At 48.0% G+C, this 25,716-nt stretch overlaps 1 protein-coding gene across 1 annotated transcript in view; it reads right to left on the bottom strand.

The window, feature by feature from the left end:
- Nucleotides 1-5,482: 5,482 nt before the first annotated feature.
- LOC115322758 (dermonecrotic toxin SPH-like) overlaps nt 5,483-25,716 on the bottom strand; it is a 45,448-nt gene continuing 25,214 nt past the window's right edge. The window contains exons 4-6 of the mRNA XM_040218149.1: nt 17,385-17,507; nt 8,878-9,103; nt 5,483-5,801 (exon numbers count right to left, since the gene is read on the bottom strand). Of these exons, the coding sequence (XP_040074083.1) occupies nt 5,483-5,801; nt 8,878-9,103; nt 17,385-17,507 (668 nt within the window). The remainder of the gene's footprint in view (nt 5,802-8,877; nt 9,104-17,384; nt 17,508-25,716) is intronic.

The following is a 25,716-nucleotide window of genomic DNA, read 5'->3' as shown; positions in this document are numbered from 1 at the left end:
GAAATACTCGGTACAGCTCACCAAAAACACCGGCCGCATGCTTCGGATTGCTGCGATTTTATTTGAAGTGTCACAGTGACAAGTAGAAGCTGTTTAATTTTACTTCAAGTTAGTTTTGTAAACGAAGATGAAGCAATAGGGAGTATTCACTGGACGCCATATTTGAGGGTGCTGTTTAGAGCGCATGATCAGAACGAGCTCACACCAATAGGCTGCTAAGACCGGCACTCTTGATGGTGCGGAATGCACGTTGCAAAAGAACTGTGGAAGCTCGCCGTCAGCACGCGCTCAGCATTCGCGCACACAGCTACCCTATTAAAAATCGCTCTGAGGGGACTTCAAGAATTCTTTAAAGGGTGTGAAGGGACTTTAGAAATTCTTGTGATGTTTGAAAGGTGCACCGATATTTCCTGGTGGGTTCGTTGGCCCCGTCAGAGGCTCTCCTAAAATGTCTGAAGTCCCCTTTACAATGCCTTGAAATGTCTGAAAGCCTGTCAAGAACTTTTCTAATGGGGTCGGGAAAACCTTCAGGCTTCTTGAGATGTCTGTGGGGACACGGCCTAGCTGGAGAAAATACATGTCGCAAAATTAGAACATAGCTACGTATTGTTCACAAAGGGAAAATAAATAATTATTTGGAGAATGTCGATTGCATGTGTGTACGGACAGTTTTTTATTACTGCTCTTCTATCAAACACAACTGGGCTCCACGACCCGTCTGTCACTGGCCGGGTGTTCGGTCGCCAAGGGGGCTACGGGTTCGATCGCCCCATGTGGAGAATTGACAAGGCGCGGGCCGAGTGTTTTTGGCCGAGCGGCGTTTTGAGGCGAACAAGCTTTACTTGTTGCACTAATAATAATAAAAAATTGCAAGCCGAGAGCAGCGCGTTGCCCAAATTCAGGGACGCTGGGGAGGCTCCGAGGGCGAAGCGGCAGCGACTCGTGCCGGGAACCGGTTTCCCTACGGGGGACGGTCCCCAAAAAAGGAAAAAAAAATATATAAACAAAACCATTTTGCTTTTCACCAGAGTCGGAAGTCCTCTCTTTTTCGTCGTTGCCAAAAACACGAAGAGGCAACTCAAATCCTCCCCCCCCCCCCCCTTTTACAATGCCTACACACACACACTGCACTTCTCTCCGCCCGGCAATGGGGAGAGGGTGCAATACCGCCAGTTCCGGACAGCACGCTTCTCCAATGGTCGGCGGGAGAGAGTGGTGTGAGGAAGCCGAAGAAGTCAGGAGGCCGCTATAGCCATTTTCTTCAGGGTTGCCAGGTTGGGTTATAAATAGCCAAATTGGGCTAGTTTTATTTGCAGTTGGCGGGAAAAAATGGCAGTTGGCTATTTGGCTAGTATTGGGCTATTTCTGACCCGTGCCGAGCACACCAAAATGCCTCAAAGCACTTGAATTTATAGCAGAAATCAGTGGTTTATAGGCTCAAATATGGCATTTTTAGAGTAAGTTACGTAAACATTTGGCACTGCAGTCTGTTAACCCTGATAAGTATGCGACAGCAAGCAAATTCGTCTGCTCTTTGCGCACCTTGTGCAATTGTTTACCCTCGAATTTTGTCGGAATGCCAGCGTGTGCTGTTTTTCCTACATCTCAACCAGTGACGGCGCAATTCCTTGCGGCCCCAACATCATCTCTTCTTCGCATTCCTCAGGTTGCCTGTTGATTGTCATGCACCTATACTTCTTGTTTAACTCTGCATAGTTTTCCCGTGACGTCATTCTGGTCACCATACCCCGATACGCCCGAAGCGTCCCATTAATACAGTGGAAAATATGTTGACATGCGCTCGTACGAGCGTTTCAGGAAGTTCGCCGAACGTGCAAGGGACGCCATTTCTGGGGCGTTTCGGCGCCATTGCAGAGCACACAACACAGTATTCGTTACTTATGTTCTAAAATTCTAAAGACTAAGGGCAAAAAAAATGGAACGATACGGGTCCCGTTTTGTCAGTAGTGATGCACCCGTGTTCTAGCCGTTGGTTCTACGAACTAGTGATGCTAGTTGTGTGAATATTTCTATTTGATGTATAAAAATGTATTATGTCGTCTTTTGTGTTTAAAACAAACGTATAAAATTGCCTGTTTTTTTTTTTGGCTATTTTTGGGCTATTTATTGGATCGACATTTGGCTAATTTTGGGCTATATCTCGTAGAAATTTGGCGGGTCAGAGTACAAGCACCTGGCAACCCTGATTTTCTTTCCGCTCGTGGGCGGTTTGTTTCTCACCGCCATGGAGATCTGGAACGGACCGGTTTCCTACATCCAGAAAGGTAAGCACTGCTTTGAGGGCTCGCCCCTTGGTCTGTTTTAACCCGTGCCGCTTCTTCCTTGGTTCCGCAGGTGAACCCCAGTTCGGCATTGGCCGCCTTCAGCACCACTCGAGCGCCATCGTGTTCAGCGCATTCAAGGAGATGGTGGCCGGTGTCGGCCTACTCGCAGCAAGCCTGACAGTCGGGATTAGCGTCCCACCGCATGTAGTGCCTTCGCACATAACACTGTGGGTCCTGGGACGGTGGATGACGGCCGCTGTCCCGCCTTGTTCCTTGCGGCTCTTCTTCCGACCGGCCTCAGAAGCATCCAGAGAGCGAAAAATACGCCGAAGACGCCGCCCCGACGACATCGTGCAAGAAACCGTGACTGTGCTCGGAATTTTTCAACGGTGACGGGATCTGCTTGCGAGTTCGTCGTTTTCGCTAAACGTGCTTACTGAGACTGTGTATGTGTACGTGAGCTGCACCTGCTCCGTTTTATTAGCTGAACCACCGTAGATCAGGAATTTCCCCAACGGCATTGTGAGTACTTTGAAAGATATTTTTCGTCGTGATAAAGAAGTTAGTTGTTCCTATTTGATATGATCTCTTTCGTCGACAGCTACTTGCGCCCGGGTTTGAACAAGCGTTGGTTTTTATCGTCTTTTTGAGTTTTAATACGCAAGTAAAACTCAATGTCCGCAATAAATTTTCAATAACGTTTTGAACTGAATTTTTGTCTATGGTTCACAGTCATTTGGGCGTCTAAAGGGTTGATGGCCTAAGGGGTTTGGGTTGAAGTGCTGTGGGGCTGGAGGGTTTTTTCTGAGGGGTATACCTGAAGGGCATTTTTGAAGGGTTTTGAAGGCCTCTGGAGGTCCCATAATCCTTCAAAGCTGATGGGCCCTTTAGAATTATTTTCAATAGGGTATGGCCGCCAGTGGATACTCCCCATAGACCGACCTCACCAAGCGTTCGGCGCATGCGTGACGCCGCCCTAACTTTGGTTCACAAGAAACTAACGGCCGTGCACGAGACGGCACGTGCGGTCTCGTGCTCCAGTCGCACAGAGCTCCAGCGGGGTTGTCGCACGTGCAGAAAGACTAAAGTTACACTGTACTAAAGTTCTTTCGATGCCTTGCGGCAGCGGTGGCGTAGTCAAACTGGATGGTGAGATTGATCTATTCGTTCCCCACAACGGACTTTGCTTTTTAGAGCGCAGCTCTTAGGGGCCCGTTTCCGGCTTGAGCGGCGTCGGCGACGGCGTAACCGCGAGGTCACGTGACCCCCCCGAGGCCACGTGACCCACCGAGGCCACGTGACCCACCGAGGTCACGTGACCCACCGAGGTCACGTGACCCCCTTAGGTTACGGGACCTAAGGGGGTCACGTGACCTCGGGTGTCACGGATCACGTGACTCCCGAGGCCACGTGACCCGTGACTCCCGAGGTCACGTGACCCCCTTGAGGTCATGTGACCCCTTCAGGTAACGTGACCCCCTCAGGTCACGTGACCCCCAGGTCACGTGACCCCTGAAGTCACGTGACCCCCCTGAGGTCACGTGACCTCAAGGAGTCACCTATCCCTCAGTACGCTTCCATCTTCCTCCTCAAGAGCTGCGCTCTAACCGGCGTTACAGGGAATTGTAAACGGCTTTCATTTTTTAGGTACTTTCCATGCACGGAGACAACTTTCTTTGGTAACAAAAACCAAAGCTGTGAGCGCCCGCGCGCTCGCGCACCTTGAGTGCCGATCTAAACGGTGCCCGTGCACTTTTCAGTTCTTCCCGAATTCTATGAAAAGTAGCCCCTCACTACGGAATAAAAACTCCATAAAAACGGCCATTTCAAGTGTTCTGCCACCCCGTGAATTCACTGTAGAGGTCGTTATTAAGAAATCATTATACTATAAGAAAACAAAACGAAAAAACCTGGAATCATTTTTACTTCTAAGATATTGTTGTATTTGCTTTAGTAATCTCCTCAAGGTCGTGGTACCTCCTTGTGCTAAGGTACACTTATAATATAGTCCAATATTACCATATTGCCGCGGGCAGGGCCGAGCACGAAACACTCGGTCACGGAATTCTAGAAGATTCGCGTTTTTTCGTACTCGGGGCGTAACATTTATCATTTCATCCCAGTTTCTTGTTCTCAAAAGCGCCTGTTCATTCTCAACCCCGAAAGCTCAATGCTCGAACCTTCCGGGCCGAATTTTCGCGATGCCGACGCACACCAGCTAAGGAGCTGCCCCTGACCTTGCCGAGTGACTCTCGCTCTCATTTGCTGTTACACCGCCAACCCGCCGCCCGCTCTTCCTGTTGTCTCGACGATCGATCTTTATTTTGTTTAGCACAAGTTCAGCCACATTAAACCTTTCGTTTGTTTATTTCACATCTCCCTTGTCATGTGGCGTGCGTGACAATGTATACCTTATTTTATGTCTTCTGTACCTATTACGCTAAACAAAAAGTAGAAACCGCTTCTTGCATATTCAAGGTAAGCGCTGTCGGACATCAGCTCTTGAGCTTGCGGTTTTCCAGCTACGTTCAGTCGCAAGTTTCAAGTTATTTGTTGATATGTGGGGGCATGGCTCTACCAGCGCCTCGCTTATACACCCTCCCAAAAAAAACCAAGACGAAGCGCGGAAATCAGAGTAGCCGTTTTTGGGGGCTAATTTGAAGCAATAACGGTTAAAAAAACTGTGGTTTAAAAAAGAAAGTCAACAGGGCAACATATAATGAACCAGCATAGCATCATTGTAAACCCGAGACTGGGGATACGGAGAAGGAAGGGCATATAATAATTTCCAATTCCTGTCGTAAAAACCATTATAAGACCGCGCGGTATCCCATGTCGGTCAATAAGTACTTTTATTCCGTCGTTTTAAGTGAAACTTAAAACCGAATTTATTTATTTTCATTTTGAAGTTGCGGGCACAGATAACTATTATACAGGTAGCGCTTTTTACAAAAGGTGATATTTATGAATAGCACCTAGCAATACGTGTCTCATTGTCAAACCTTACGAAGCGATATTTACCATCTTTAAGAATAAATGCTTGGTGTTTGCTCGTCTGGCTATATACTTAAGCAAGAAAATAAAACGTGACTGAGGGGGCAAGCGCACACCGCACGGCACACGACAAAATTTTCGAAGTTTGAATAATCTTTACTTCGGGGTACATATGTTCGGCAGACACTTTATTGTGACCTGGCTTAGTAAAATGGTCTCAAGTGACTGTACTGTGGCCATTTGTTGTGACTATCTCGTATGGCACGATTCCTGGAAGGGCGCGGCTTTCGAGGAGACACCGGGAGGGGAAAAGGCTCGAAATCGAACTCGCTGGTTTCATCCACCATTTCGTCCATATCTGAGTCAAATTTACTGAATCCGCGCTTCGTTCTTTTAGTCCGAAACCTCACCCAGGGGTCGTCCAAGTAGGTTGCGAGTCGGACAGTTTTCTCGAACTCGCGTTCCTTTAGAACTTCTCTTACACGGTTTGGGTAGTTCGTGATGATAGCGTCCACACCCTTCCTGTAAAGAAACGTGCAAAAATAAAAATATTACACACCTTGTAAACAGGGTGGAGCAACGATATTCAATTGGAATAGTTTGTTTCACTTTACACGAGTCCACTGGCACTAGTGGGACCCAACTGTACTCCCCGCAACGCCATTGTCCAATAAACGTCTTTGTTGCGGTGTAATTTCAAGGATAAAAGCGAGCGTCTCCTTTCAATCTCTCCCTCGCAAAACTCGATGACGTAGTCTGGATCGCAGTATCCCCCAGGGACGGTATTTGAATGCGGCTCATAGATTGGACTCGAGCGTTGTGCGAGCACTCCATTTAGGCTCGTGATAATCAATAGCTCGACAGGCATTCCAGTAGTGGCTCGTGTTTAATCGCGGCAATGACGACAATAGCCGAACCCTAACAATGTCTGAAACTCTGCGCGTGTCCTGTGCTTTGCCAACCTCAGCGCGTGATTATGAACGAAACGACATTGGCGGCCTATAATCACTCCAGATCACGTGGCGGCATGTTCTGGCTGCAAGTTGAGGGGGCGAAAACTGCTCGTTTTTCCTTTTCTTTTTTTCTTCGACGTTCATTGCGTGGGAATAAAAACGAGCGCGTCTTTGATTGGTCATAAACGTCAGGGATTCGTTCTCAGCGGTATTCTCGCAAAGTACAAGAATTGTTGCACCGCCTTTTTAAAGCGCATATGACCTGAATAAGTTTTCCTGGTACAGCTGATAACTTCCAGTTACACTTTGATCTATCGATCTAACGGGCACATTCAAAATTGCCGCGTCTTTTCAAAAGCGTCGCCAAGCAATACTAGCGAAAAGACAAAGCCTTCTTTCTTGTCTCGCGAACGCAATCACTAGTTAGGTTTGGAAAGAATGTAATTTTGCATTAAAAACACGCACAGACACTTCGCGGGGCTGTACCTGTATGCCAAATCTGTGTACGGAACTCCTAAGGCTGAATATAACAGATCAACTTTCAGATGAGAGTTACTGCTCTCGTGGCTGGGTAGACCTCAAGGCATCTAGAATTGAGGTGTTCCCACTATATCTTTTCAATCAAAACCAATGAGAGCTCGGCGTCGTGCTGACGTCACCGCAACTCCTGCGCAAAAAGCAGACGACTTGCTCTCCACGTAATTTCAAGTTACTAGAGCTATAGGAACTTGGTGCGGATCAGAATGTGCCTAAGTTGGTGCCCGCTGGAGCGAAACCGTGTAGGAGACAAGGCCTGTACGTGCCGTCATAGTTAGTGGGCCTCCGACCCGCGCCAAGCGGCAAACACCCTGAAGCTCGACGAGAGTCAAAGCAAGGGGGCAGGCGTCCGTCTTGGCGTCGCAGCCGGCTAGCGTCGCGCTCGTTGGGAGACGCTGCGAGACGCGTTGGCGGTGGTGCTGACGCAACCTCTGGATCGCAGTGCGTCGATCTACTAGTGGTGACGCTTTTTGGAGGGAGGGAGGGAGGGGGGGAGGGGGGTCACGGGCTTTGTTTTCCAGATTGTATTGGCTGAAGAAGACACGTTAGGCCATGCTGCACAGGGTAAGAATATGATACCATGGTGCCTGTGCATTCCAGAACATCTCTTATTGTTGTTCGCTGCCACCTGTACACGCATGTGCTCCTGTTAGTGACTATTCGAAAATTCGTCTCATTTGCGCCAAACCAGCTTAGAATAATAATAATGATAATAATAAAGATCCCAAGAAGTTGCTTAGGGTCCAAAGTAAGTCTACGTCACTTTATGTGAATCTTTGAACGCTCAAAGCCTTGGTGTAAATCATTATATTACAGAGCGCAGCTCATAGGCGCCCGTTTTCGGCTTGAGCGTCGTCGTCGCCGTCGGCGAGACCACGCGTTGCATTATGGGACGTGTCTTATAATGACGTCACACGTGACGTAACTTTTGACTTCACGAAAGTAACGTGACCCGCGCGTTGCATTACGGTACCTTTCCCAAAATGAAGTAGCACGTGACGTCACGTGTGACGTCACTAGGGTCACGTGACACGCGTGTTGCATTATAGGACGTTTCCCATAATCACGTCACACGTGACGTCACGGAGAAGGGGACGAGGAGGAAAGGTGGAGGGGAGGAGGAGAGGAGGAGGGGGTAGGAGGAAAAAGGTTAGAAAAGAGGAGGAGAGGAGGGGAGGAGGGGCATACCCTCCCCTCCACCTCCTCAAGATCTGCGCGCTAATTCGGCGTTAAGGGCCACCCACACTAGCGAGAAAACGCGCCCGGCGCGCCGATAAATCGGTTAAGCGGGAAGATAAAGGGCGTGTCTCTGCACGCGCTCATGGCGCTGACTGTGCTTCGGCGACATTTTGTTACTTGCCGCGATCGGCGTGCCACGCGCGTTTTCTCGCTAGTGTGGGCGGCCCTTTACACAGAATTGCAAACGTTTTTCATTTTTTTGTTATTCTTTCATGAAATTCATTTTTTTGTTATTCTTTTTATGAAACGAAGAAGTACACTTTAGCTGACTTTTTTTAGTGTAGTTTCTTTTTTAGCGGTTGGCGCGTTAGTGTAAACTTTTGAGGTGTGCATTGAGATTCTCAAGCATTTTATGCGCTCCAGCTCATGCGCCAGTTCGGACCAAAATTTAAAAAAAAAGAGTTAGATGTAGAAGTTATAACGTATAATTAACAGCACGTAAGAAGCAGGGATTGAGATGAACGAACATTCAAGACAAACAAAGGGCAACGAAAGGTTGTCACCACTGAAACTATAGAAATTTATTGTACTCAAAGCGCACAATCAAATATGGCTGTACTTAAAATGTTATTGGCGTGTAATGTATATTACGTAATCCTCTCCCGCTGGAGTAAATAGCAACTCCTCAATAATTTGAAGCCGAAATATAGCCCAACGATACTTCGAATGTACTTTGTGCCGTCTGATACTTTTTGACTTAATTTTGTTGTTAAATAAACACCTGGAATGCCACTTATAAAGAAAGACGTTATATAGACAACAAACTTATAAACGTGACCGGAGGTCTTTTCCAAGTTGACATTACCCGCATAAAAGTTGAACATAGGAGGAACGTAAATATATATTAAAACAAAATCATATCTCCTCACCGGATAACTTTCCGTATGGTTTTTTTCTTGTCTATGGTCCAGTAGTAGACCTTGTCGATGTACTTGTTGCTATCTCTGTATGAAATCGCTTTCATCAGTCGCTTATATGACCAGACGAACTTGCAGTTCGTGATACCGTCGCCTTGCCAGCGATTCCTATAAACACCGAGTCTTTCGTACATTTTAGCGATGTCCTCAAGCTTGTCGTTCATACCCACATCAAATCCTGCAAAGAGGTTTTGTCGGGCGTCGGTAACACTCAAATGGAGAAGGCGGTATAGAATATTACCGAAGAGAAAGCGAAGAGCACACACAGGCGCGGGCATTTCGATTGCCTAAAACTATTTTGAAGGTTTTCGCTGTACCTGCGAGATCAAATTTCCATTCTATGCTACGAGACACGGTAGCTTCTATAATTGTCAAAATTGTGTTAAGGGCTGGCTTACACACTTGCGACTGCTTAAAACTGCGTACCTTCAGACCTATCATTATCTTTCACAACGAGATTTTACTACAAGGTCACCTAGAGATGGCGCCAGCGTGCCAGTGTGTCCTCTCGTCGAAAGAGATCACAAGAATTCGGTCCTAGGCAAACGCATGCGTGTGAACGGGTCTTACGCTAATGGTAAAAAAATGGCGAGTAAAAAAAAAAAAATATATATATATATATATATATATATATATATAAAACTGAGAAGAAAAAAACCCTTAGTGAAAAACAGCAACAACGGACGATTTAATCTTCGACGTTTCGGCCGGAGTCCGGCCTTCGTCAGGAAGACTATATGATATGTATATAGTGTATATGTATATGTATATTGAGTAAAGATTGACAAGTGCAGCCGTAGTAATATTGAGAACGAAGAGGGGAAAAGGTGATTATTGAATTTATTGCATTAAAGTTAGGGAAAGGGAAAGGGAAGAGAGCTGGCGAAAAATTGGGCCAGGAGCGGGGATTGAACCCGCAACCTTCGCCTCGGGGCGACGCCTTAACCGATTAGACCATCCTGGCCACTGGTTTCGGCGGACTCAATTTCTGACCAGCTCTCTGTGTACTGTTTAGTTTCGAATTCGCTTAACTGGGTAGACGACAACCGTTGCTGATTTAAGGCCCGCGCTATTTTCGACATGCGGCAGTGACGTGACACGTCATCTCAGCTTGCAAATCTCGGAAAGGGCCCGTCTTCCAGGGTATCTAGGGAACCACTCCTCCCCATAGGGACAGGCTGCACCGTATATATAATGGGATTGAGAAAAGATTGACAAGTGCAGCCGTAGTAATATTGAGAACGAAGAGGGGAGAAGGTGATTATTGAATTTATTGCATTAAAGTTAGGGAAAGGGAAAGGGAAGAGAGCTGGCGTGCATGCATATATATATATATATATATATATATATATATATATATATATATATATATATATACATGCACGTAGGCTGGAAGGCTTCAAGGGGAATATTATAGATAGCGTCATTGTTTCAGCGCGTTCTCTAGAGAAAGAAGTGTAAAAGAACTTGTTTTGGGGCTAGTTGGTGTAGACTGCACTGAACCATGGTTAAAAGCGCTACAAAGACCCACACAAGATAGAAGACAAACACGGGCGCTACACACAACTGTATTGGGAAATGAAGATGGAAGTACATATATATATCTGATACACTTATTGTCACCCAGGCTACACATGCGCGAGATACAAGAGATACATGACAGGGCTCGTTTGCCCGCGCACTGTAGAGCCTGCGAATGCGAGCCACGCTTCGGCGATACCAAGATTATTGGTAGAAGCAGAATATTCGAAGAGCACGGGAACTGCAAGAGGCATATTTTATCAAGAAGAGGGGACCCCAGTGCGTCAGCGACACGCCAATAGCATTGTATATTGCTGAGTTCGTTCCTTCGATAAATACTTGTAAACGGGTTTATGCTTTTCTATCTCGCGCATGTGTAGCCTGGCTGAAGATAAGTATATATATATATGTACTTCCATCTTCATTTCCCAATACAGTTGTGAGTAGCGCCCGTGTTTGTTTTATATCTTGGGTACGTCTCTTTAGCGCTTTTAGCCATGGTTTATTACAGTTTTTTAGAGAGCTTCTATTACACAGTGTCTAACTGCTCGATCGGGGTGATGTGGTCCATGGGCCGCGTTCGCAATACGAGCTGCGAGGAGGTCACGAACGCGTTGTTGGTTAGCGAGCGTCTCTGTCTGTTAGGGGTTGCTGCCATATAGGGTGGGCTGAGCGTTACTTTTTTTTCTTCGTTTGAGAAAGATAATGTATTGTTGTGTTACGTAAGTCCTCCTGCATACAAACAAAAAAAAAAAGACGTTTAATTATTATTGTCTTGTTTACTTTGTTCGAAACCCTAAAAACAGGCTTTTGACAGCTTATTGCTTCCGTCATTTTGGAGTACACAAATGCTTTGGAGTGCTCTGGTTTCCGTTACACAAGCAAGGCAAAGCGCTCGTAGTTTCCGCCCTCAGTACACGTTGAACATCTTCCACACTTTGACACCGGATAACTGGATGAACGAGGATTTACATTTACTTCGGAGATCGCTCTTGCCGCGTCCTCACCGTCGAGCAGCCGGATCAGCTGGCGACCAGCCGCGGATGAATGGCTTGAGCATCGACAGCACAAGTGCACTCGGTGCCGATGCGGGCGATGCGGGCTTCTGTCAACCGGTAGCCCAGCAGAAACCATGAACGTTCCAGATCTTCGTCATGACACGGTGTTGCCGAGATCAGGCTAAAATAGCACTATACGGACCACCGAAGCAAACGCACAGTTATCGTAAATCTTCGCTTGTGATTGCGCTTTTGTAGATCATCTTATCCGTTTTGCTGGAGAGACGCAAACGATGGGCATAACAAAATCGCTTGCATATTCCGCATACCTCGCAAACGCATTTATCCAGTCACCTTGCGAAAAGCGCGAAACACGGAGTCCGCACCGTCCTGACTTCCCCGTATTTTACCGGTTTTAGAGTAATTCGTACCTGCTAGTAGGTGTGCCTACTGAAACTGCAACTTGAAACTAGGCGTAGTGCCAGAAAGAAAAAAGACAGAGTTGGGAAAGCTTGCTCGCTCTTCCTAATTTCTCAACTTTCCAGTGATTGTACCATAATAAATGCACCAATGGCTCTTCCCAAAATAAAGAAAAAGCGAAATGTTCACTACGTAAAAAATGATCTAAGCTCATGCATGTGTGGTCAGGGAGGAAATTTTGCCCGAATGTATTCACACCGCCTGATGAGCGCCACAGACTCACACGAGATTTACGGGAAAATATCGGTGGTGACTTAAGTTTCCCTGAAATTCTGTATAACCGGTCGTTTGCAGGACCGAATCATCTACTCGAGCGGCGTGCATCGCTGTGCGAACACGTCGCTGTGCCAACGCAGTCCATCAACACGGAGCATAAAAACTGCAGATTTGGGACAACAATCCGGAGTCCATTGTTCAATTAAAACGACGCAAGTTTGTTAAAACACCTGCCGCTTTTTACTCACATTATCCGTCGGAATCGTTCACATTTTGAAACGAAGCGAAGTAAGATTCAATTTTAAAGACGCTCGCTGTGTCCTCCCGGAGCAGCTGGACCGGATCGGCTGACGACGATGGGACTGAACCCGTTGAACCTTAACCCCACAACAACCAATTCGTGCTCTGTGTTAGTGTAGGTTTCTACCTCAAAGCACCAGACCACACACCACGAACGTTTCAGATCTTTGCCGCATCGACGTGTTGCATCAAACAGAACGAGATAGCCAAAGTCAAAGCAGCGCTGTCGTGAACCTTGTCTTGTCGTTGCCCACTCGTGGACCCTGTGACTCCCTTCGCTTTCAAAGCACACACGACTATTACGAATAATACTTTCCGTCTTCCGGGAACATTACAGGGGCACTTCTCCGGTCACGTCTTCGCTGCATGTGCTCGCAAACCGCGGAGCTTCTCGCGTCGCGTCAAACAACAACAATACCGGCACCATGTTGAACGTGCGTTGTTGTCAGAGTTTCTCCGACGAAACAAAAACAACGAAAGCCAACCGGCTCTAGCTTCCAGCGTACATAGAAGTTACGCCGTGGCCAGATTTTCTTCGTCAGCTCTATATTAAAGATGACCTACAGATGCAGCAACACTGGAGTAAAGTTTTGATATGGCGGCCAGCATGGAGCGCCGTAGATTCCGAAGAGGTTGCAGGGAAAGCGGCGACACCTTCATCCCCCTGCTGTCTGTACTGCTTTCCACCTCGCCACGCGGCAATGCTACGCATCCGCTTTATCGACCAATCGGGCTCGGGAGACGCCGTCCACCATTAGATTGCATGCAAACGCTCCCCGTGGTTTGAGATGGATCCTTTCCACAATCTAGGCTCTCCATAGTATTCTCTCGCCGAAAGTGGTTACCAGCGGCCATAATCAATACCACCTAGAATAATGAAGTGCTTCGAACGCCCCACTGTTCCTCACATAAAAGGTCATCACAGTTGGATGATGGCGACAACTCAGCAATTGGACACGAGCCCAATGCCAAGCGCCCTACGCGTTGATTGGACACTACCATGTTAGCAAGTACCGTGTATTTAGTGAATATTTGAGGTGAAAAGCACGCGATTTACACAAATTACCATAAATTTACACGTTGAGTAATGGACAATTCGTTCAAGAATCATGCGAGGTTGTAAAAAACGTGTTTTGGTTTGGTCATACACGCATAGCCGTGTAGCCGACCTCAAAAACGCGCATCACCCCCGACGACGACCGCAACACTGCCGGCTATCGAAGCACCGGAATGCTTGGGGACACACCTATACTCCGCGACAACTTTTCTTGGCAATGCAGTGGAAGGTAAAGGCCAGCGTCCCCTCTCCCATTTTGAGTGTACGCAGGCTCTCCTCCTCCCCCATTTCCGGGGAGTGGAGGAGAGCCCGCGCACACTCAAAATCAGAGGGGGGACGCGGGCCTGTACCTTCCACTTCATTGCCAAGAAAAGTTGTCGCGGAGTATAGAAAGGACCGTCGAGACAAATGCCGCGGAAAGAAACATGTCTCGGAGACAGATATGCACCAAAAGCATTTACGCCATGTCGCGGGACGGGGCGAACACCGCCCTTACCGCGCTCGCTGCCATTCCTGCCATTGATTCTGGCCGATGGCAATGCGGCTTCCCTCTTGTCGCCCATGTTTGTTTTTATTTTATAGGTCTTGATAATAGTTTCTTACACACGGCAAATAAAGTTATGGGTCTAATTACTCGTCCTAAACAGTTAAAGTGGATATACAAAACGTGCCCCCCTCGATCTGAACACGTGATACTGCAATTGATTTCGTTTTGGCTTCAACCCTTCAACTGCAAGCTAAGGTGCCGCCGCTTCTTATGCTCCCTCCTCAGAATTTACGGCGATCCGTGGTGGCCGCCATATTAAAACTTTATACCAGTTGCTGTATCTGTTGGTCATCTTTAAGTTAGAGCTGACAGAGAAAATCTGGCATCGGCGCAACGCCGATGTACGCTGGAAGCTAGAGCCGGTTTGCTTTCGTTGCTTTGTTTGGTCGGAGAAAATCTGGCAACAAGGCACGTTTAGCATGGCGCAGGTATTGTTTTGGTTTGTCGGGACGCTAGAAGCTCGTAGGCACATGTTGCGAAGACGTGACCGAAGAAGTGCCCCTGTGATATTCCCAGAAGACGGAAAGTATCAATCGTAATCGTCGTGTGTGCTTTGAAAGCGAAGGAAGTCACAGGGTCCACGAGTGTGCAATTCTGTTTATTGAACAAGTTCAATACATTCGCTTTTTGAGGAAGCTTAACCTAAAGTATGAACGGCTCTGCATCATGCCCTCACTGTGTATTTCGCCGCAAACATAAAAACCATAAAACACACTTCATCATTATACAATATTTAACAAATACATACATATCTATATAAAATCTAAAGTCCACATTTCTAGCAATCTTCAAATCCGTCATAAATACATCAAACACTGCGATTGGTCCCACGCATAAAATGATAAAAACAACTGAGCGTTCCCCGTAGGACCTCCAGTGTCAGGGATGAAACATTCCGCTTTGAAAATCCAAGGGATAACAGAAAATCAGCAGACCTGGGACAAACTAGTCCTCTTTCAGTTGCTGTTACGGCATGGACCGTCACGGAGGACACCGAGAGAGACAATTTAATAGCCCTAATAAAGGCTTCACCAGAATATTTACGTATCTTATCCTCATTCAAAGTGCTCGGTGCTTGGAGGTAGAAACCCACACTAACACGGACGCAAATTGGTTGTTGTGGGGTGGAGGCCCAACGGGTTCAGTCCCGTCGTCTTCAGCTGATCCGATCCAGCTGGTCTGGGAGGACGCAGCGAGCGCTTTTAAAAGTAAATCTTCCATCGTTTCGTTTCAAATTGTGGAAGCATCTCGACGCATACCGTGAGTAAGAAAATGCGGGCGAGTAAGAAGCTGCGGGCGTTTTTAACAAAACTACGTCGTTTTAATTGAATAATGGACTCCGGATTGTTGTCCTGAATCTGACGTCTTTGTGCTTTGTGTTGGACTGCGTTTGCACAGCGACGCACACCGCTCGTGTAGATGATTCGGTCCTGCAAACGACCGGTTATACAGAAATACAGGGAAACTTAAGTCACCACCGATATTTTCCTGCAAATCGCGTGCGAGTTTGTTGCGCTGATCATGCGGCGTGAATAAATTAGGGCAAGATTTCCTACCTGCCCACAGGTGCATGTAGTGAGACCATTTTTGACGTAGTGAACGTAGGGGATTTTCTTTATTTTGGGAAGAGGCGTTGGTGCATTTATTATGGTACAATCACTTGAGAGGCGAGACATTGGAGAGAGCAAGCAAGCTTTCCCAACTTTGTCTCTTTCTCTCTGTCACTGCCCTGTTTCAGTTTCAGTAGGCATATGTAGCTACTAGCAGGTACAAACTGCTCTAAAGCAGGTGAAGGACAGGGGAAGCTTAGGACGGTGCGGACTCCGTGTTTCGCGCTTTTCGCAAGGTGACTGAGTAAATGCTTTTGCGAGGTATCCGGAATATGCAAGCGATTTTGTTACGCACGTCGTTTGCGTCTCTCCAGCAAAACGAATAAGATGATCTACAAATGCGCAATCGCAAGCCAAGATTTACGATAGCAGTGCGTTTGCTTCGGTAGTTCGTGTAGTTGTATTTTACCCTGCTCTCGGCAACACTGTGTCATGAAAAAGAGCTGAAACGGTCACCGGTCTGTGCTAGCCTCCCGGTTGGCAGAAAAACGCATCGCCCGCATCGGCACCGAGTGCGCTTGAGCTGTTGATGCTCAAGCCTTTCATCCGAGGCTTGTCGCCAGCTGATCCTGCTGCTCGACGGTGAGGAAGCGGCAAGAGTGACCTCTGAAGTGAATGTAAATCCTCGTTCGTTCAGTTATCCGGTGTCAAAGTGCGGAATATGTCCAACGTGTACTGAGGGCGGGAACTAAGAAAGTTTCGCCTTGCTTTTATAACCGAAACCAGAGCAACGATATAACTGCCTTGCGTACTCCAAAATGACGGAAGCATGAAGTTTAAAGAGGTCGAGTACGTCACCGGGGATGTAGGCGAGACGATGCACACTGTTTAAACGCTTGTAGTACCCATTAGTGGTACCAGGAAAGCGACGTCAACAGAGAAGGAGTACGCGATTCAGCATAATGCAGTGCTACGGGCCCGTGTATCTTCAACGTTCAGGGTGGTGGCAGTATAAAAAAAGACGCATCAGCGCCCCACAGCAGTTTTCACGAATAACACCAGTCACAAACTGGGCGTGCTATTTATGCTAACAGTGTAGGCCCAGCCGAACCCTGACGCAGTGACGCAGCCGAACTCTGACCAATCAGTGTATTCGCCCGATCTCACTGTGAGGACGTCACCACTACGTTGCGCAGGCTTCGATTGTTCCAGGTGGTGTTATTGGCACGACGTCGGACATCATTCAAACACAAAATCTCTCAGCCAGTCTTAAGCGTGCACTCACGTGCGCACCGCTCGAATTAAGCGAAGCTAAGCTTAACCTATATTATAGGTTTTAATTTCACAACCCCATGATTTTGAGAAGTCGGACGCATTCACATTGACACTGATTTAAGGTGAGATTCAACTAGACTCGTTGCCACATCACACACACAAAAAAGACCTTTTTTGCATTATTTACGCATTTTTTGCATTATTTACGCATTTTGCAAAGAAGTTCTTGTAAGACTTCGTTGTCGAAGGAAGAGGCGATGCTTGTGGCGCTCGAAAAGAGTACGTCTTGATAAAGTAACACAAACCTAGTTTAAAATGCACCTGCTGATATATTAGCTCAACACATGACGGAGAAAATGTGTGACGTTCCGCGAGGAGCCGGACTACTTTTTTGTACCGTTCTTGAGGGGAATATGAGTATCGCCGCGTTAAAGCGTGATGGGAATGAGAATGGAGGATGTCGTAGTTTTGATTCTATTTTTATATATAGCAGTTAGGAGGAAAAGCAGACTCACCGACATAGTTGAACAGAGACAGGTGGGGGTCTGAAAATTTTATAGTGTCAATGGCTCCAGTAAGTACTTTCTCGTCGGTTGTATGGCCGATGGACAGCACCACCCTCATTCTGTATAACTGTACTAGAAAAGCGAGAAAGACGATGAACACCCAGGTCAGCGTCTGATTGAACAGGAAAAGAAGCGGCGTGCGGTGCGACAAACGGGTATACACGGGGCGCCATATGGTTGGTCGTTATTCGCAGCAGGGCTTGCACTGAACGAGAGTCAGTGGCATTTTAAGAAACGCTGGGCGGGCTAGTTCCGAACCTCTCGTTGTCTTTCTGCGGCCAATGAGCTCGAGCTGTGAAGGACGGCGTAATATGCCGTCCCACGAATGGGCACCCTGCGTCCGCTAAGAGCTGCTACCGACCGCCCAGGGAACAGCGCCACGCGCGGCCACTTTTGAGTCAGCGTAGGGAGAGCAGTACAGCTCCGCCGCCGCTCACGCTGCTTCCGCCTATGTTGTAGCTCAAACAGGCATGTCGACCTTGCAACATCCGCCGGTGTACCACTTGCAGTTGAGCTGCGAATGCTGCGACTGCCGGGGTCGCTTCCCGATGAGTGCGCGCGACGCTGCCTCGAGAGGCGCGCGTATCGGCACTGATTAGTTAGATCTGCAGTGTGCCCAGACCCTTTATTGTGGACATTTAAAAATATCGCCGTTTCCGGACACTTTCGCCATGTATAAGTAAGAACGGGAAAGTTCTTACGGTGTTCTGCTAAATTACAACTAAGCCATGTGTTCCAGGTGAACCTGCCCTTCCAGCTGTGACATCATTGTTATTTTGCGAGTTATTTATAAGATAGATAATTAAATATTTTATACCAGTAGTGCTCGATATGACTCCATTCACGTGTACACTGTAAAATTTTGTGCGTCTACTTTCATGCACAACCCTCGGAGAGCCAATCACCGCAACTTACGGAGGCAGCTCAGCGAATGGCAATGCCGAAACACATGTTTAGACCAAAAAACGCAGTCTGAGTTGTGACACAAAGCAATGCAAAACGTCACGCTTGCTTTGCTTAATGTCACAACTCAGACTGCGTTTTTTGGTCTAAACAAGTGTTTCGGCATTGTCATTCGCTGAGCTCCCTCCGTAAGTTGCGGTGATTGGCTCCCCGAGTGTTGTGCGGGAAAGCAGACGCACAAGCTTTTTTTAGAATGTATCTTCATTGCCGTGAATTGCCTTGTTCGACTACATACACTTCGATCCTCCGAAGAGCGCGCCATCCAAGAGGTCCAATACATTTTTTTAACACTAGCTGAAGTAATGTGTCTTTGAGGCACTTCATTCTTCACCAACGTTGAACCAGGACAGACGACAAGTTCGCACATATTTCGTACGCCAAACCAGTCAGGTCATCTTGGTACACCAATACCAACTTGCGCAATAGTCCATTTCTGAGAACAACACTATTCTACGATGATTCAGGCTATCTCACAGATGACCCAGCGAAAGACCAAACCAGCTACCACAGGCATGGATGTTAGTGAACAGTTTATTTTCGCCATCCCAACTCTTGATCGATTATTTAAAAAAAAAATGAAAGCCGTTTACAACTTCCTGTAACGCCGAATTAGAGTGCAGCTCTTATGGAAGAGGAGGAAAGGGTAGTGAGAGGAGGGTATGCACCTCCTCCTCAACTCCTCATCCTACCTTCTTCTCCCTCCGAGCGGCGTCGGCGTTACCTCGGCGTAACCGTGAGGTCACGTGGCCCTCGTGACGTAGCGTGACCCTCGTGACCTCACGGGGGGCACGTGACCCTGCGAGGACATTTTTGCACGGTGCCAAAACCAGAGTTTCGAACCGAAATTTTTATCTGTGGTTCCGGTTCGGGTTCACGGCTTTCGGTTGAGTTCCGGTTCAGTTCCGGGGAGCAAAAAGCAACGGTTCGAACCAGTTTCAACCGCTATTTTAACAATATATTTTCCAGGATCTTTTGGCATAGGCAGTATTTCAACAGTGTAACGTGTAGTTATATAGCATTTTATGATTCGTAGAATCTACTTTTATTTTCAGATACCAAAAATCAATTGCGTTATTGAATTTCGTTGAAACAGTAAAAGAAAAGCTAGATTTAAATATATGACTCAATATCTGTTTTCTTTACCTCGGTCGCATGTATTTTACCTGAATCGAACGGTTATCAGTCTGGTAGGTCGCCTAAAATACCTGTAATTGGTAGAACTTTGCCGCGCAGTTTAAAAATAGAATCCTGTTGAGCTCTCGAATAAAGAATTAATTACACGGCATAAAATCATGAAATGGGCACGTCCTCGCCATATATATACAGAAATCTTGTTTATAAAATTAATTTTACAATATACATGATGACGACACGACTGAGCTAAAAGCAATAATATATTCAAAATCTCAGGACAGCTTTAGGACAAACCCTTTCAGTCTACCTTTTACAGAAACACTGAGCGGCAATCAAAGCGCTTGCTTACCTGACCAATATTATTTACGCTAAGCACCGTGATGCACACGGATAATCATGCTGATGAGAGTGACCTTTGTACCCAAATCGTATCTGGCCTAAAATAGCGCGTTCCGAAGTCAACAATTTCGACATAGCTTGGTGTAGTGTTTTCAAATTCTTCTACTTCCTCGTCCAATCGAAGTTGATGGCACGACTGTGCGCCCTGGGAAATAAAAGAAAAAGAGAAAAAAAGAGGGAACACGAGAAAAAAGGATTCGAGACAGATTCTGCCTGACAGTTCGGGTGTCCTGTGTGATTCTCTCGTTCGGGTTGAGCTCGGTCGACTCAACTGGCTATCGCCGGCAGAACTTCAAATGAGGTGAGCGGGCTTGGAGCAACCTGCCATAGGCTACGTCGGGATGAACACTCGGCCCAACGACGTACGCCCATCGAAGATTCACCTCGCAAAATACAAAATGGCGACGAGGATGGGATACTTGCTTAATTCGATACAGTTCCAAGTCTTGTTCCGTCTTCTGGGTAGTGGCCTGTTGCTGTAAGCACTTTAGGCTTTCATTGAACTGTCGTCGTTATGGCTATGGCGGCGCTTCCCCCTCCTGCGCCTTTCCTTGCTGTCCCTGGTTTGCCGTTGCAGGCTTGGCCGTCTTGAAAGCAAGCATTCCTGTCGTTTCTTGGCGCTTCTGGGTTAGACGATGTTGCGCCGAAGCGCAAGAAGCAAATTCTGTTTTTGTTGCTAGGCGTCGAGGGTCAGCGGATTGTGACCGCTTTTCGTCTTGATGCTGAGCCGGTTGCTGAAGGCGTAAATGAATTCGACGCATTTCTGAGCGCGTTAGAGAAACACTTCGAGTTTTCGGGGTGCATTGTGTTGGAGCGGAAGAAGTTGCGCGCGCGAGTTCAATTGCCCGGCGAGACGTTCTTGGAATTCCTTGCGGCCCTGCGCCATCAAGGTTCGTTCTGCGGGTACGGCAACACTCTTGATGAGCACCTTTGTGAAACGTTTTTGGAAGGACTCCAGTCGAAGCGAGTGCAAGATCGCATTCTCCGTGAGTGTGTGGGCACCGACGTGCCAACTCTCGAGCGCGCAGTTCAGCTAGCAAGGGAGTTTGAACAGCTGGCGCGGGTTTCTGGCGAGTTTAACCAACGGCTAATGCCTGCTACCCCAACGACGAACCTGCCTGTCGAGTACATCGAGGTTCCAGGTCCCTCGAGCGGTACCAGCCCACGAAGGCCTCGGCAAGATGGCCATCACACCTACCCGCCTGGATTCTCTTGGCCATCCCCGGCGGTCGCTCCTGGGATGTCCCGGAGGCCATTGACGGCCAGTCATGTACCACGCGCCCCAGTTCGAATGAGTGAACCACCGCAACGAGAACCTCCTCCCTATCGTCTCAGGGAGTGGGAAAGTGACGGCGAACACTGCTGGTTCTGCGGCCGGCGCTACCATCTCAGGGAGGTATGCCCAGCGCTACATTCGCAGTGTTTTCGCTGCACCAAGATGGGGCACTTCGCCGTTGTCTGCCGGAGTCGTCAATCTCCTCCAACGTCCTTCCGGCGAGATCAACGCCCGGCTGCATTTCCATCCCGGGCAAGAGGTCGCAACGCGGCGCGACAGTACAGCAGTCGTGCGTCGCCGAACAGTCCGGTCGAGGTTGTTGCAGAGGAGGACTACGACCCCCTGTACGATTACCAGTACAGCATAACAGCCGTGGACAACGCCGTTCCTGTATCAACCACGGAACAAAGAACCTTCAATCGATCCCGCATGAATGCTTTCATCGCGGACGTTAAGGTAAATGGACTTCCCTTACGCCTACTCATTGACACTGGTTCTCATGTCTCCATTCTAAACGAGAAGATTTTTCGTGAACTTGACCCTGATTGCAAGATCCGGCTGCATACGTCACTCAAGAGACTTGTGCATTACATGCAAGGGACAATCCCTGTCTTGGGGTGTTTTTTCGGTCAGACGGTTTTCAAGGACAGATATGCACGCCTCGAGTTTTACGTCATTTCAAGCGGACGTTCCTTGCTTGGTATCGACGCTGTGAGAGAGCTCAAGATTACTTTTGTCGGGTGCCGAAAATGAATGTGCACATGTTGATGCAGCTGACAAGGGGCGACCTGTCCAGCGAGATGTGAGACCCGTTGACGCCCAGCGGCGCGGCCCGTTCACAGCATCGTCGCGCCGCCAGCAGTCAACTGTTCAGGATCCGTTCGGGATTCCCTCGTCGGGTGCCAACGTTCCCCACCCACGTCCATCATCGGCAGGTGATGCAACGGGTCAACAGGCTGTCGGGAACCCTGGCTACCTATCGTCAGCCAGGCCGGTTTGCTTCCCGTCGAGCTCAACTTACCCTATACAAGGGAGCCATTATGAACGCAACTCCAGTACTTCAGCATCTCAGTGCCCAAATGCACATTCCGACGCAAGTCCCGCTGGTGTCCCTCTGCGTGACACGTCGAAGCTACCCCCGGGGTTTCAAGATTTTGAGTCTTTGTTCGGTCCCGAGTTGGGGTTGGTAAAAAATTACACCCACTCAGTCAAGGTGCGGCACAGCGTGCCGCCTGTACAATCTAAGCTTCGCCGAATTCCGTTCACGCTGCGAGATGCCGTTTCTCAAGACATTTTTAAGCTCGAGCGCCAAGGCGTAATCGAGCGCATCGACGCGTCAGAATGGGTGTCCCCCGTTGTTATAGTAAAGAAGCCGGATGGTAGTATCCGGATGTGTGTGGACTAGCGCGCTCCCAACCAAGCTGTTGTTATAGATTCTTTTCCTCTGCCACATATTGATGAACTTTTGAGCTCCTTGCGAGGAGCCGCACATTTCTCGAAGTTGGACCTTGCATCCGCCTATCACCAGGTTCGACTCGACACTGCTAGTCGCGACCTGACTGCGTTTGTAACTCACGAAGGGCTTTTCCGGTTTAATAGGGTTTGTTTTGGACTGGCGTCCGCGCCCGCTGCTTTTCAGAAATTGATGCACAAGCTGCTGCAGGACTGTAAGGGAGTACAATTGTACATTTTTACTTAGAAGATGTCATTGTGTATGGAGCGTCTCAGCAAGAACACGACGATAATCTGCGCCACGTACTTACGTGCATTTCCCAGGCGGGAATGAAACTGAACAAGAAATGTGTTTTCAACGTTACGGAACTTGCGTTCTTGGGCCATCATCTTTCCACGAGAGGCTTAGCACCCCTCTCATCTAAGGTGGATGCAGTCCTGAACTGTGAGACGCCGTCCGATCCAGCAAAGCTCAAGGCTTTCCTGGGGCTTGTCGAGTATTATAGTAAATTTATACGTCATTGTTCCACTGTGGTTGAACCGTTGCGCCGGTTGCTCCGTAAAGGGATTCGCTTCGTCTGGTCCCCAGAGGCTGAGGCCAGCTTCCAAAAAGTAAAGACGTGCTTGCAGCACGCGCCTATTCTTTCCATGTTTGACCCGACGTTGCCCATCATCGTGGCAACAGACGCGTCCAACTACGGTTTGGGAGCCGTCCTCCAACAGCAGCACGGCAACAAGCTTTGTCCAGTCGCTTTCGCGTCGCGTTGACTTACAGACGCCGAAAGAAGGTATTCAACGGAAGAGAAGGAAGCCCTCGCCGTGCTTTGGGCGTGCGAAAAGTGTCATATTTTTTTGTGGGGACGTCACTTCACCGTACAGACAGATCATCAAGCCCTTGTCACCTTGTTGTCAAACCAAGGTTCAGGTGTCCGACCTCTAAGCATCACTCGTTGGACATCGAGACTCTTAAACTATAATTTCAGGATTGAGTACAAGAAAGGCTCCACTAACGTTGTAGCCGATGCTTTTTCTCGTCTACCTGTATCAGACACAGAGAACGGCACTGTGTTTCAAGAAGATGTTGTGTCTCTTATAGTGACCCCCCTGTCCAACACTGACCTCCAAGAGGCTACGGCCAATGACTTGGTTTATCCCAGCGTGGTCAGGTATACGATCTCATCCTGGCCATCTGACATCACACCGGAGTTGAAGCCCTATTTTAACATCCGCGACCAGTTGTCACTGCACGAGGGAATCCTCTTCAAAGGAGAGAAGATTGTTGTTCCGGAGAGGTTACGCGATCAAGTAATTGAAATCGCACATGAAACACACCAGGGGATTTCCAGAACCATCAGCGCCACCCGAGACCAATATTGGTGGCCTCTGATGAATCAGAACATTAAGGTTAAAGTGGAGAACTGCACTGTCTGCCACTCCACTGACAAGACTGTAAAAGCAGCGCCTGCACCGTTACAACCCGTCCAGTTTCCCAAGCAGCCTTGGGAGAAACTCGGACTTGATATTGTTGGACCTGTGGAGCGTGCACCTCCTAGTCAACGGTTTTTCATCGTATTAATCGATTACCACTCGAAGTGGCCAGAGGTTCGAGCTGTACCTTCTGTCACAACGACAACAATCATCAACTTTCTTAAGGATGTCTTTTCCCGTGAGGGACTGCCGTTACAGATTGTCTCCGACAACGGAGTTCAATTCCTTTCTCATGAGTTTCAAGAGTATCTTCGCTTACATGGCATTAAGCATATCAAAACATCCTTGTACCACCCTCAGGCCAACGGTCAAGTAGAAAGGTTTAACCGAGTCCTAAAATCTTGGCTCCAGTTAGCTGTGGTCCAAGGCCGCCCGCTTCCCGACGCTGTCCGCGACCACCTGGAAGCCTACCGTAGGACGTGCCACCCAGCAACAGGTCAACCACCTTCGCTACTACTTCATGGACGAATTCATCTTTCAAGGCTGGATGTACAGGGCTTGCCTACACGACAAGTTCCAGTAACCCTTCCTTCAGAACGGGAACAGCTATCGGCTAAGGTCCACCACTATCAAGATAAGATGAAGTTGTACTCCGACCGTCGTCGAGCTGTAAAACGACCTCAGTTTCAGCCGGCACAAGCTGTTCGGGTTTTCCAGCCTCGACACCGAGATAAGTTGACAAGCAGATATTCAGAACCTCAAGTCATCAAAGCCCAGATCGGTCCAGCCACTTACGAGTTTTCTGATGGTTGCAGATGGAATGCTGCGAAGTTGACGAAGGCATCCGTGAACATTCAGCAACGACACAATGACGACTTCGGTTTTGACTGGGTTGATGACGATTTTTCCCCAATCACCCAGCCGATGCACTTTTATAACTCATCTACGTCAAATGCAAGTTTCATTCCAGTGGTGACACAACCACCACAAAGGGACTTACTTCATGATCCTGTGCTGGTTGAGGAGCCACCATCCCCCGACATCACTCCAGTGCCTGGTCCGGTGACAGAACCATCACCTAACGCCTCCACGCCTGTATCTGTTTTGGATCCTGGACAAGCCTGCGCCCAGGGCCCGGGTTCGGCTGTTTCTGGTGATTCTGCTCTGTCCCACCCCAAAGCACCCTCCAGCGGCATAGCATCATCAATGCAACCCCTCGAAGGCAGCACGAGTGAGTGCAGTAATAGCATAGGTGATGTGAGTGCTCCACTTGTAGTAGGTGCTCCAGCTACTTCGAGTGATCCAGCTGCAGCTCTAACAGAGAGTCAAGGTCGACCAGTCCGCCAGATCCGACCTCCGGTGTACCTCAAAGACTAGGTGCAGCTCATTGGTGCTACGGCTGTCTTCTATTCAAAATGACCATATAGTGATATCGATGGAAAACTTTGAAGAGAGACATATGCCGACTATAGTGTCCGTGCAGCTTTTGTAATGAACATTTTTTTTTGTTATGAACATATCTTTTTTCAATTACCTTGGTATAAGTTTTATTTTTCTTTTCCGCGGCGATGAGCAAAGACAATCTTGTTAATTCCTTTTTTCTTCTCATGAAAGAGAGGAAATAAGTGA

Source organism: Ixodes scapularis, unplaced genomic scaffold (assembly GCF_016920785.2).
Source record: "Ixodes scapularis isolate PalLabHiFi unplaced genomic scaffold, ASM1692078v2 PGA_scaffold0__279_contigs__length_252992795, whole genome shotgun sequence".
Classification (NCBI taxonomy): domain Eukaryota; kingdom Metazoa; phylum Arthropoda; class Arachnida; order Ixodida; family Ixodidae; genus Ixodes; species Ixodes scapularis.
This window is presented reverse-complemented; position numbering and strand designations above follow the sequence as displayed.